At 37.4% G+C, this 13914-nt stretch overlaps 1 protein-coding gene across 3 annotated transcripts in view; it reads left to right on the forward strand.

Moving 5' to 3' along the window:
* LOC121375621 (receptor-type tyrosine-protein phosphatase T-like) overlaps positions 1-13914 on the forward strand; it is a 139406-nt gene that overhangs the window by 104347 nt on the left and 21145 nt on the right. For 2 of the 3 annotated variants that reach the window (XM_041503164.1, XM_041503165.1), the window contains 7 exons: positions 3376-3548; positions 4660-4747; positions 5268-5344; positions 6088-6124; positions 6520-6617; positions 7723-7842; positions 11565-11713. In XM_041503164.1, the coding sequence (XP_041359098.1) occupies positions 3376-3548; positions 4660-4747; positions 5268-5344; positions 6088-6124; positions 6520-6617; positions 7723-7842; positions 11565-11713 (742 nt within the window). The remainder of the gene's footprint in view (positions 1-3375; positions 3549-4659; positions 4748-5267; positions 5345-6087; positions 6125-6519; positions 6618-7722; positions 7843-11564; positions 11714-13914) is intronic. The other variant, XM_041503166.1, reaches the window with a different exon arrangement.

Below are 13914 nucleotides of genomic sequence, written 5' to 3' on the forward strand. Positions count from 1 at the left end.
CACACTCTTAACAATTGTTATTTCCTCTAATGATATTATTTTATCCTTTTGTTGTAATCACCAACCTTAACTTAACGTGTGAAAAAAGATAATCTACTTTCTAAAAAGTATTAATATTTAATATAATTTTCACATGTCGTCTGTCATCTGTGTGTAAGGTGAGTAACGTTTTCTGTATGCACGTCTGCAGTGGTGTGCCTGGGTTGTTTGGATAATAGTATTTAATACCTAACCATGCAATCGTGACATTATTTGTTGTGAATTATTAGTTTAGTGTGTTATTGCGGATTTTTTTTTTTCACATAGTTCAGAGTACAATATTTCAAAATCGTAGGTAACCGGAAGACGGTTAACGTGATTTTTACTCAGGTAACCAATTGTTCGGTTACTTGAATTATATATTGCATGGCCTAATCAATTATCTCAAAACTGCTTTGAAATTACAGGGTAGGTACCTTTAAAGGTTTGCAACTTATGACTTCACAATGTGTAATGATTCGCAGCTTAAACCGATTGGCTGTTGGCGTAAATTTAAAGTTGCTTTGCCTACACACGAACAAAACGACAGTTTACGTGAAATATTGTGCTCTGTAGTCTATACCAGCAGTTTTATGCCATTAAATATTATTTCGAAAATTTAAAATTGTGTCTATTAACACCTTATACAAACATATCAATATGTACATATGCGCTTGTTTTGACATTTATTTCAGCAATGCTCATATAATTATTATTGTTTCCAGTTGCTTAGAAATGTGTGTTTTACTAAAATAGTAAGCATGGCTGCATATACATTTTAGAACTGATTTAACCAAACCCCCTAAATAAACAGTTCCATAGTGTTTATTTTGTATTGCTGTGTGCAGTTATGCGTTTATTCCGTATTGTAATTATTGAACTATAATTCATGTACATACATTAACCATACCGAAACGAGTTTATAACTGGATGGGCCTAATGGGCTATTTCTTGCTCTAGCCAGTGCACCACGACTGGTATATCAAAGGCCGTAGTATGTGCTATCCTGTCTGTAGGATGGTGCATATAAAAGATCCCTTGCTACTAATGGAAAAACTTAGCGGGTTTCATCTCTATGATTGTGTCAAAATGACCATATGTTTGACATCCAGTAGCCGATGATTAATAAATCAATGTGCTCTAGTGGTGTCGTTAAACAAAACATTTTTGTTTTATAACTGGAAATGTGAAGCAGTTTGTGTTAGAGAAGATCTGGTCTCCCGCCCATAGGGACTGCTAGTACAAGATGGCAGTACAGGTTATTTATATGTAGTTTTTACATACAGCAAACACCATAGCCTTTAACATATCAGTTGTGGAGCACTGGTCACAAGAAGCCTAACGACTCTCCCACTGAATAGGATACACATTCATCATCTACCATCCTTACTCCTATTTTACATAACCATTTTGCCATTCAGGCCGTTAATTATATTTCTTGGCGTAGGCGTACGGGCTCCCATTTGTCATTTGTTTTTTGTTTTTTTTGGGGGGGGGGGGGGGGGGGGGGCACAGGCTAAAACAAAAGTACCCGAATCTGGATTACAAAGTTTATTCATATTAGCATTACTTCCAAACAGCTATATAGTGTTGCAAACGATCCGTAGCGCATTTTTACATGGATTACAACAAATATTGTTGGTAGAATGATGAAAATACATGGTGAAAAGTGTTGAGGCCAGCTCATTTTGTCCGAATTTCTTTATTGTTTTTGCCCGAATTTGAGGATCTTCTTCAGAAATGGGCGGTGAGGGGCGGCAGTTGTCCCCCCCCCCCCCACTGCCCCTGTGTCGTACGCTTGTTTCTTGGATCGAAATATGAATGGTGAATATGTACAGGAAAGCACGTGTAGTTCTAGTTTCACGTGACCACTTATATTTATAAAGCTCCACACTTGACTCACCATATAGGCCTAACATATATTTAAAAAAAAAACCCCAACAAAAACACTCGCAAATATTAATTTAGTTTTCTTTTTAATTTATGTTAAATTATTCAGTTTAAAATGTTTATTAAAATTACCAATGTCTTGTGATCATTTTAGGCCCATTTGACAGTCAAATTATATATTAAACTATTGGAATATCCTTTGTTGTTCTACATATAATCTCAGCCGACCAAACCTCTGAGCTAGAGAAATACTGATCCTGTAAATGGGAACATGTCAAAGCGACAGTGAACGACACAGAAACTCGAGTCTTAAGAGCGCATGCAGTTTATAGTGCACTTGCACCTAGACTAAGTACGAAGTTGAGTCCGTATGCAGAAATAATATTAGCCATTGACCTAGGGCACATTATTCAATAGACATATTCTATCGTATTGCTGAATCTATGCACATTAATCATATATATTGTGAAATTTGTGGAATGGCATCGATTTTGAACACAGTTTTCTCATATCCTTACCGTGTAATACATTAGCAGCCATTTTGAATGCACTGAATGAACATATACGTTTTGCCCACATATTTTTCTTTAAAATAGTCAACCATAATTTGTATTATTTAAAGGGAGATTCCTGACTTTGTATCCATTTTCAGCCGAGAGAGCTTTCGTAGCCATTAAAATTACATACTAATTAGATTTTCTTGCTTTGAATATTAACGTCTATATATCTACATTGTATTTCTGGTGGACCTAATATTTGTATTACCATGAACTGAATTTCACCTTCAGATAAAAAAAATATTTGTATGTGCACAAAATTAATGGGAAGTATGTTACAGTTCATTTCAACTTATTTTTGTGCTTATATCCAATAAAGATTCAAGCACGCTGTCTCTGACACACACCTCAGCTATCTGGACTGTCTGTCCAGGACAGTAGGTTAGTTGTTAGTGTGTTAGTGTTTAGTGAGAGAGAAGAGGGTGTAGTGGCCTTACACCTACCCATTGAACCCTTGAGAACTCACGCTGGGTTGGAGCCGGTACCGGGCTGCGAACCCTGTACCTACCAGCCTGTAGTACGATGGCTTAACCGCTGCGCCACGAAGGCCGGTGGTATGTTATTGTAGGTAAACTGTTAGGAACGCCCTTAAAAGTACTTGTAATGTAAACTGTTGTCTGAATACTAATAGAAACTGTCCATGTATTTCCATATAGTTGCACATACTTCCCCGAAAACTGATGGTAGTAATTGAAAAATATGCAAGCCCAGAAAACTAATTTGAAAAATTAATTACATCATTCAAACTAATATTGTAGAAAAGGTTGTACAGATTTCAGTAAATATTTGGTAAATAGATTTTTACAATAATTAAAAATATATATTTATAGCAGGTTTTTTCCCATTAAGACTAAGATAAAATGGTGTATTTTCTATGTCAGCTACATGTATTTTAATATACTTTTTTCAGATAACATTGAAATTGAACCTCTCATTCTACCCACTACAGAATACGATATAGACACCGAACCAATTTACGGCAATGTTGGTATTGATATTCCTCCCATAAAAGTGGAGGACCTCTGGGATTATATCCGAAGCAGCAAGGAAAACGACTACGAAGGCTTGAAACGAGAATACCGCGTAAGTAAACGATGGGACATCTGGCATTTTTAGTAGGGAGTGTAAGCTCTTTGGTATCAATGTTATGAAGGTTGGTGATGTTGATAAAGAAGACTCCTCACCCTTGGACCCCTCCTAAATCTGCATCTTGTAAATTAAACCGACCTCGATGGTCTACAGGCTGGTAGGTACTGGGTTCGGATCCCAGTCGAGGCATGGGATTTTTAATCCAGATACCGACTTCAAACCCTGAGTGAATGCTCCGCAAGGCTCAATGGGTAGATGTAAACCACTTGCACCGACCAGTGATCCATAACTGGTTCAACAAAGGCCATGGTTTGTGCTATCCTGCCTGTGGGAAGCGCAAATAAAAGATCCCTTGCTGCCTGTCGTAAAAGAGTAGCCTATGTGGCGACAGCTGGTTTCCTCTAAAAAAACAAAAACAGTGTCAGAATGACCATCTGTTTGACGTCCAATAATAGCCGATGATAAGATAAAAAATCAATGTGCTCTAGTGGCGTGTTAAATAAAACAAACTTTACTTACAAATTAAATTTTACTCGTGGTTTACAAGAAATGTTATTACCATTTCCAGTTCGTCAGAGTTCTGGCTACCTGATTTAGATACAAAGACAAAAACGTTTTGCAATGTGGTACTACTGTAAAATACAAACTACACTCAATGATGTGACAGTCAGGCATATTAATTTAAAACTGAAAATCTCCTGTTGCTTACATTGACAAATGATGCATCAATTAAATCCAATGTCTGATTTTACTTTAAAAGTCACACGTTTTCTTTTTTGTCATAGTGTACTTAGGACATTGTTATAACAAGTATTCATGTCGCAGTTACACTCATGGTATTGATTGTTAAATAACAAATTTTATGTAATAATTTCTATTAAATAATATTTATTTTTTTAATTCCAGAGAGTATTGTTTTAACTGAATATATGTTTTACATTTTTTAATTCCCTAACATCTTTTAGAAAGTAGCACAATTACTGCGCTTATTGGAGTACTCTGATAAATATGATTACTGAATAAACGAATAACATACAGTATATAATTATATCACATATTTCTATAAGGAATTGCTTATTTTTTGTGTTTCTCATTTTCCTTGCAGTTAATACCCGCGGGTTTGACTGCCAGCTGTGATGCGGCCAAGAAGAATGAAAACAAACCTAAAAATCGATACGGGAACATTATAGCATGTAAGCGATTCTATATTACGCAACACAGTATGGGGTGATTTCAAAATAAACTAATGTTTGTGAAATGTACACATTAAGTGACCACAGTATAACGAATCTGGTTAGTCTCTCTCGCTATTTTCGGTATTTATAATATGTACATACACATGTACATGTTTATCATTGGTAAAATATTTAACCGAATTAAAACATGCACTCTCACACACACACACACTCTCTCTCTCTCTCTCTCTCTCTCTCTCTCTCTCTCTCTCTCTCTCTCTCTCTCTCTCTCTCTCTCTCTCTCTCACACACACACACACATATACATATATATCCATAGACAGGATAGCATATACCATGGTCTTTGATATGCCAGTCGTGTGGCACTGGTTTTGAAGTGGGGAAAATCCCAAAAGGTCTACCGAGGGCGAGCGACCTTACGACCCCTCGCATCCCAGGCGAGTGTTCTAGACTGAGTTACATTCAATGAACGTATAATACCACTGATTTGCTGTATAAATATTTCGTTTTGTTTCAGATGACCATTCACGTGTTGTACTCGATACCGAGAATGGTGACGTCACTGATGATTATATCAATGCAAATTATATTGATGTGAGTAATGACCAGTACAATATGTAATATATAAACCATCATTTTGTCAAATATTTTGGTTTAGATGGATACTGAAGTTTAATGATTATTAATCTTGAAAAGTGAAATATCAGATAATAAACCTTAGTCGTGTTAACTTAGTTGCATAACTGCATTACGTTTGTTACCTTAGTTACATTACCATAACAGAACATAATTTTATTATGCCGATTATTATCAACAGTTGTTCTTCCGTAAGCAAATATTATTTGCTATTTATCCGTATATGGTCGATATTATAATTGAGGCATGTTATATTTTACCGAATGCTAAACGTTTTGTGTCAGAATATTGTTTATTAAACATTTCACACATTCTGCTAAAATAAAAAATATTCATGATTACCTATGACAAGCATACCTTTAGTTGTGTAGGCAGCACACTACCAAATAGCTTCTCACTGGGTCAAAGTCCAAAGTGCCCCTAACTTTGAATAGAGCATTAAATACTGGCGTGCCTGGCATTGATGAAATATATGACAGGACATGTTGTCATAAAGTGTTGTATTGGCTGGCTAATATAAATTAACATAATTTGAATTAAACTAGTTTTAATATACCGGGTACTACTATGTATGAAACAAGAATAATTAACTGGTTTTGTGCGGAACAGGAATTGTTAAGTAAAGTGTCTGTTGTATTCGAAACGTGCAACATAAGGTCCAATTTTTCAATTTTACTTTTATAGTTCCATTTATGTTGCAGGGTTACAACAAACCGAAAGCTTACATAGCAGCACAAGGTGAGTTACTCCATATTGGTAGCCAAACAGAAAATATAACTTGTAGACAAATTTACTTCATACAAAAGTTAAAATCTAAATTTGTTCGTTACTTTTTATAATATAACATACGCTTACTATGTGTTTTATAAGGTTTTACCTCGTGTTTAAATGGGTTTTTATCATACTGCTTACTGAAGTAATATGCAAATTATTATATTTGAAATCAAAGAAATGTTGACAAAGGGAAAAGGTTATCACACTATTGACACTATTCTTCATATTCATTATTTTGTAAAGAAGCAATCAACATATTAAATTCATTGGTATTTTGTGAATACAGTATATTATAAGCCTATGTTTAGAACAGAAGTTGCTTGGTGTTTAAATGTGATTTGTTGTTTTTTCGCATCCAGGTCCAAACAGACCGACAATCCCAGATATTTGGAGAATGGTGTGGCAGGAGAACTCCAAGACCATCATCATGTTGACAAATGCCTTAGAAACCGGCAAGGTAAGTTATGGAAAAAAACACAACAAAAACCCAGAAACACACGTACACACACTCACACACAAGAAAAAACACGGCCATTTTAAAGAGAACAGTTTTTGATTTTTTTAAAAGGCAGCTTCACTGACTTGATGCTTTTGTATACCCCATTCATGTGGTTTCTGATTTTAATTGAAGGTGATTGGTTGTAGTATTTATAAACACAGTGTATATCTTGTTTACATACATTTTTTTTTGATTTCAATTAAAGGTGATTGGTTGTAGTATTTATAAACATAGTGTACATCTTGTTTACAACGCTGTATGTAACCATTTTAACCACATGTTACTACTGGATTCGACACGGAGATATACACCCTTCAATTGCTGCGGAGAAAATGCATGAGATACCTGGACTTACTATTGTAGAAGTTGGGTTCATGGTTCACTTCAGTTACCTGGTTAGTTAAGGAGACGTCGACGTGGTGGCCTTACACAACCTCACTGAACCCTTAACACTCGTTCAGGGTGCTGGTACAGGGATGCTAAAAGTATAAAAAGTTTGTTTTGTTTAACGAGACCACTGGGGTACATTAACTAATTAATTATCGGCTATTGGATATCAAACATTTGGTAATTCTGACTCATAGTCATCAAAGGAAACCCGCTACATTTTTTTTCTAATGCAGTAAGGGATCTTTTATATGCACTTTTCCACATACAGGAAAGCACATACCACGGCCTGTGTCCAGTTGTGGTGCACTGGTTGGAACGAGAACAACCCCATTCAGCTAAATGGATCCACCTAGGTGGTTCCATCCTGCGATGCAAGTACCTTAAGCGAACACTCGACCGACTGAGCTAAATCCCACTCCGCTGTACAGAGATGCAGACTTGGACCTAATTGACAAAGCTCTTCAAGGCTCTCCCAGACAATATAGACTCATCTTCGCAAGTCTTTTTGCATTGCAATACAAGATAGCCAAGTTATGAGAGTTCAGCGAATTACGATCCAAGACTCAACTGCATCCCAAAGCCCATCACTTACCCACATCGCTACCAAGGCCGTTTTAAAGGCTGAATACAATGTTATTGCTAAGCTTTACTGATTGTGATATTTTTTCTTCAGAAAAAGTGTGAACAGTACTGGCCTGATGAGGGATGTGAGGAGTATGGGACGATCTCCGTTCAGCTGCTCGGGACAGACTACCTGCCCGACTATATCATCAGGACATTCCTCCTGTCTCAGGTAAAATAGCAGATAGATTGTTTTAACACTGGTCAGATACTCGGGACAGACTACCTGCCTGACTATATCATCAGGACATTCCTCCTGTCTCGGGTGAAACAGCAGATAGATTGTTTTAACACTGGTCAGATACTCGGGACAGACTATCTTCCTGACTATATCATCAGGACATTCCTCTTGTCTCGGGTAAAATAGCAGATAGATTGTTTTAACACTGGTCAGCTGCTCGGGACAGACTATCTTCCTGACTATATCATCAGGACATTCCTCTTGTCTCGGGTAAAATAGCAGATAGATTGTTTTAACACTGGTCAGATACTCGGGACAGACTACCTGCCTGACTATATCATCAGGACATTCCTCCTGTCTCAGGTAAAATAGCAGATAGATTGTTTTAACACTGGTCAGATACTCGGGACAGACTACCTGCCTGACTATATCATCAGGACATTCCTCCTGTCTCAGGTACAACAGCAGATAGATTGTTTTAACACTGGTCAGCTGCTCGGGACAGACTATCTTCCTGACTATATCATCAGGACATTCCTCCTGTCTCAGGTAAAATAGCAGATAGATTGTTTTAACACTGGTCAGATACTCGGACAGACTATCTTCCTGACTACATCATGAAAACTTTCCTCTTATCTCAGGTGAAATAGCAGATAGTTTTAACACTGGTCAGTTACTCATGACAGACTACCTTCCTGACCACATCATCAGGACATTCCTCCTGTCGCAGGTAAAATAGCAGATAGATTGTTTTAACACTGGTCAGATACTCGGGACAGACTATCTTCCTGACCATATCATCAGGACATTCCTCCTGTCTCAGATACAATAGCAGATAGATTGTTTTAACACTGGTCAGTTACTCAGGACAGACTACCTTCCTGACTATATCATCAGGACATTCCTCCTGTCTCAGGTAAAATAGCAGATAGATTGTTTTAACACTGGTCAGATACTCGGGACAGACTATCTTCCTGACTACATCATGAAAACTTTCCTCTTATCTCAGGTGAAATAGCAGATAGTTTTAACACTGGTCAGTTACTCTGGACAGACTACCTTCCTGACCACATCATGAACATTCCTCCTGTCTCAGGTAAACTAACATATTGTTTTAACAATGACCAGTTATACAGGATAGACAACCTTCCTGACTTCATTATCAGGACATTCCTCCTGTCTCAGGTAAAATAGCAGATATTGTAGCTGATTGATTGTTTTAAAAGTCAGAACATTATTATTGAATGTTTAAAGCAGATCACATGTTGACAGGATTGAGACAAGCTGTCCCAGTTTTGTGTTCCCTAGTGTTTAATATGTGTGGACGGCGGGCACAGGGGACACAAATCGTTTTTCGCCTCACAAATTGTATCTCATGTCGTAAGTGGGACTCGTATGTTAAGCACCGCATAGTCCGCTGTACCCAGACCACCATCGTAACCACTCGGCCACCGAGACATTCATGTATGTATGTATGTGTGTGTGTGTGTGCGTGTGCATGCGTGCATGCATGTCTGTATGTGTGTATGTGTGTATGCATGTATATATATATATATATAAATATATATATATATATGTATGTATATATGTATGTGTGTATGTATGTGTGTATATATGTATGTATGTGTGCCTGTATGTGTGTATGTGTGCCTGTATGTGTATGTGTGTTTGTGTGTATGTATGTATGTATGTGTGCACGTGCCTGCGTATATACATACTTATCACAATTCTCTCAAGTTATGTCGAGCAAACAACATTTTATATACACACCCATTATATATAACAGTTACTGGTTTGACATGAGACTTTGATTAATAACAGATGTATACTAATCATGCTTCTGAGCTCCTTTAAAAGCTTATTTTATAGGTTTCTAAACTGTAATTTAAAAACCCGCTTGCTTCTTAAAACCATCACTACGGATCCCATTACGTCTCATCATCTTATTTTAAAAAATCCTCTTGACATTGCGCGTGGGCTTGGATCTGCCTTCCACTGACGTGGGCGCGTGTTGAGACTTTACCCTACCATTGCAGCAATTTGTCGTGGCATCCAGAGACCGTGGTTACATCCCCGAAGACGGGTCCCGTTTGATGTACAATCACTGAAAAAACAGAATCAATTGGCTGTGCACGAAAACGTTCAGGCAGTACAAAAGAAGTCAATAGTCACCCTGGGCCCCTTTAATGGCGTGACTCACAGAGTTCGGAGCAAACCTATTTCTTTTTAGCGAATGCTAATAACTTCCTTTTGCACTTTTCGTGTCATATAGGGTCACAACACAAACAGGGTTAAAAGCCTATTGATCACTCTCCGATTCCTCGTGTAAGGATATGTTATATCTAACCCCGAGTTAGCACGGAAAGCGATTTACTAATGCCACTTATTAAAGAGAAGCGGTCCGCAGGATTTAGCGTCATATTTGTAGACACTATTTCGTATTTGCATTAGCACCAACTTTAGAGACACTATTTCGTAGTTGCCATCACGTCGGGTGTATGGACTCTTGTTTCGTATTTGCTAGCGCGACAATTTTATATGCACTGTTTCATAATGACCATCGTACCAAATCTATAGAAAACGTTTCATATTTACCATTGCGCTAGATTTATTTATTTTTATATTTGGCAACGCGTCAAATTTAGAGGTTCTGTTTTGTATTTGCCAACGCGCCAAATTTATTGATTTATTTCAACTTATTTTCGTGCTTATATCCAATTAAGGTTCAAGCACGCTGTCATGGACACACACCTCAGCTATTTGGGCTGTCTGGCCAGGACAGTTGGTTAGTGGTTAGTGAGAGAGTGTAGTGGTCTTACACCTACCCCAGGCCACTGAGTCGTTAAAACTCGTGCTGGGTGGGAGGCGGTACCGGGCTGCAAACTCTGTACCTACCAGCCTTATGTCCGATGGCATAACCACGACACCACCACGAGGCCGGTGCCAAATTTATAAACACGTTCATATTTGTCACAGTATTAATTAATATTATTTAAAGCATAACTAATGACTTGATTATTGTTTATTAATACATTATTACAACAGTGGCAGTCCTCCAAATAAAGTATAATGCCATGTTGTGACGGAGAGTGGCAGTCCTGTTCCAATGGACGAAACACCTGAAAATCTTTGCAAATGCATGGAATGATTAAAGTTATATTTTTTTTATAAATAACTGTCGTAATTCAGTGTACAATTTTTGTAAAAATTTTAAACATTAATATTTAAACAAAACGGACGGACAGTAAAAATACAATAAGAACAGTAATATTGGGTCGAAAAGTAAAAAAAACAAAAACAAATTAAACAACACCACCAGATCACATTTATTTTATTATCATCTATATTTGGTCATTATGACATATATTTTAAGACAAAACCCTCCACATTTTTTTCCATTAGGGATCTTTTATAAGCACCTTCCCACAGACAGGGCAACACATACCATGGCCTTTGATGGATCAGTCGTGGAACACTGGTTGGACGGGGGAAAACCCAATCATAGAATAGGCCAATGGGGACGTTTCCATCTGAATAAAAAGGGCTCTTCTGAACTTAAAAATAACTTTTTGTGTATTTTTTTTCTAGGTGGGAAAATCATTCGCGCATTTCCTGTAGCTAGGTTCAGCCATGATGATGAATGTTTGGATTTTTTTATTGCTAACATATAATATAATTGTCACGTATGCGGGGTTTTTTCTTTAATATTTCAGAAAGGTCAGTCGAAATACGTAAAACAGTTCCACTACACGACGTGGCCAGATCACGGCGTTCCGAAGTTTGGTCACTCACTGCTGCTGTTCAGACAGAAGATTCGGGCCTACGACAACCTGGACAACGGAACGGTCATAGTTCACTGCAGGTAATAACGCACATATTAAACACAGTGAAATACGGAACGGTCATAGTTCACTGCAGGTAATAACGCACATATTAAACACAATGAAATACGGAACGGTCATAGTTCACTTCAGGAGGTAACGCACATATTAAACACAGTGAAATACGGAACAGTCATAGTTCACTGCAGGTAATAACGCACATATTAAACACAATGAAATACGGAACAGTCATAGTTCACTTCAGGTAATAACGCACATATTAAACACAGTGAAATACGGAACGGTCATAGAACACAATGAAATACGGAACGGTCATAGTTCTCTTGAGGTAATAACGCACATATTAAACACGGTGAAATACGGAACGGTCATAGTTCACTGCAGGTAATAACGCACATATTAAACACAGTGAAATACGGAACGGTCATAATTCACTGCAGGTAATAACGCACATATTAAACACAGTGAAATACGGAACGGTCATAGTTCACTGCAGGTAATAACGCACATATTAAACACAATGAAATTCCACGGTTCTCTCACCAGGCATATGACATCTGGAATACATTCCCCAGAGCCATACCTTGACTTAATTAGCTAAAGGGCAGTAATGAAAAAAAACAACCAACACACACACACACACACACACACACACACACACACACACACACAAAAAATGGGCACCTATTTTACGAAGCGATCTTAGTGCTAAGATTACCTTAAGTGTATACGGTAGCAATGCACTTAATGTTATTTTAGCACTAAATTCGCTTCGTAAAACGGAGCCCAGGTAAACAAAAATGGCATTTTTCGTACTACGGGGTGGGGTGTGGTATGGTAGAAGTGGTACGTGTGCCAACCCCCTCCGCTAGATACGGATATAGTCCCCACGGTAAAGTCTTGTAAATAAACTTTCACGAAGGCCGATTCTTTGCGGCATTAAAACTGTCTTAAGAACCATCCTGAGTTTTTGTTCTCATTGTAACATACTGTTGGCCAGTATAGCCTTCTCTAATTACTAAAACTACAATATACTTATATTTTATTGCTTAGAATACGAATGTCTGTATATTCCATACATTTTGATCATCATCATATTTCTGGTAGCTCAGTGTATATTCTTGTCTACAATTATTTCGACATGTATATAAACAACATTTTTTGTTTTGTTTTTTCATTCGCTGAAGAAAATGAAAAATAACTGAATCAAAGAGATTCCCAAACGTATTTTTCTACATAATGCTTTATATATTATACTTTTCAATTGGTTTTATTACCCAGATGTATTAAATGCAAGTAGATTACTCCATTGTCTGTTTCTAATAGCTATAAACTCAATATAAACTCTGAAGTATATACGCGCGGTTTTTGGCGCCGTGCGGGCACGGAATGCGGAAAATAGACGCGTAAAAATAAATTATATTGTTATAAATAGTAAGTGCGATATATTTTAACATTCTCCTATACCACCAAGGTTTCGAGCATTTCTGTCCCGGGTCCTGTCTCTGGATAGCCAGAAGCCTGGTCCGTGACAGCAGTGATTCCATATTAACCCATACCACGTCTGTTGTCTGTTTTCCGCACTCGCACATCGCCAGTAAAATGTAAACACGGAAAATAACCCTTGTAGTTTGAGACAGAATAACGTGTATACGTTTTATTCCATTTAGACTGCAGCCGTGTATGTGATAGAAAAAAGTAAGAAATGTTTTATTTAACGACGCACTCAACACATTGTATTTACGGTTACATGGTGTACGACGTATGGTTAAGGACTAGAATAGAATAGAATACATGTTTAACGACACCCCAGATCGAAAAAATATATCGGTTATTGGGTGTCAAACTATGGTAAATGCAAAACTGTAGAAGGACCATTCAGATAATGAGAGAGGAAACCCGCTGCCATCTATGATATAGCATGTAAAATGTCTACACCCATCCCGTATAAAAATGACACCTACATTTCTTTCCTACATATAATCATTTATTCAGTCTCCAAACCAAGTAACTGACGTACATGCATTTATTTGATTGCTTCGCACTACAGTCGACCATTAATAAACGCAACTAATCACAAATATCACCACAATTTATACTCAGTGTGATTAAATCCATTAGCATCGGTTTTCTTTATTATCACTTGTTCGTATCAAAGTGACAGACTAGTGGAAGGTGGTGATAACAGTTTTCGGTGCAACAGGGCGAGGCCGATGTATTC

Source organism: Gigantopelta aegis, chromosome 6 (genome assembly GCF_016097555.1).
Source record: "Gigantopelta aegis isolate Gae_Host chromosome 6, Gae_host_genome, whole genome shotgun sequence".
NCBI lineage: Eukaryota > Metazoa > Mollusca > Gastropoda > Neomphalida > Peltospiridae > Gigantopelta > Gigantopelta aegis.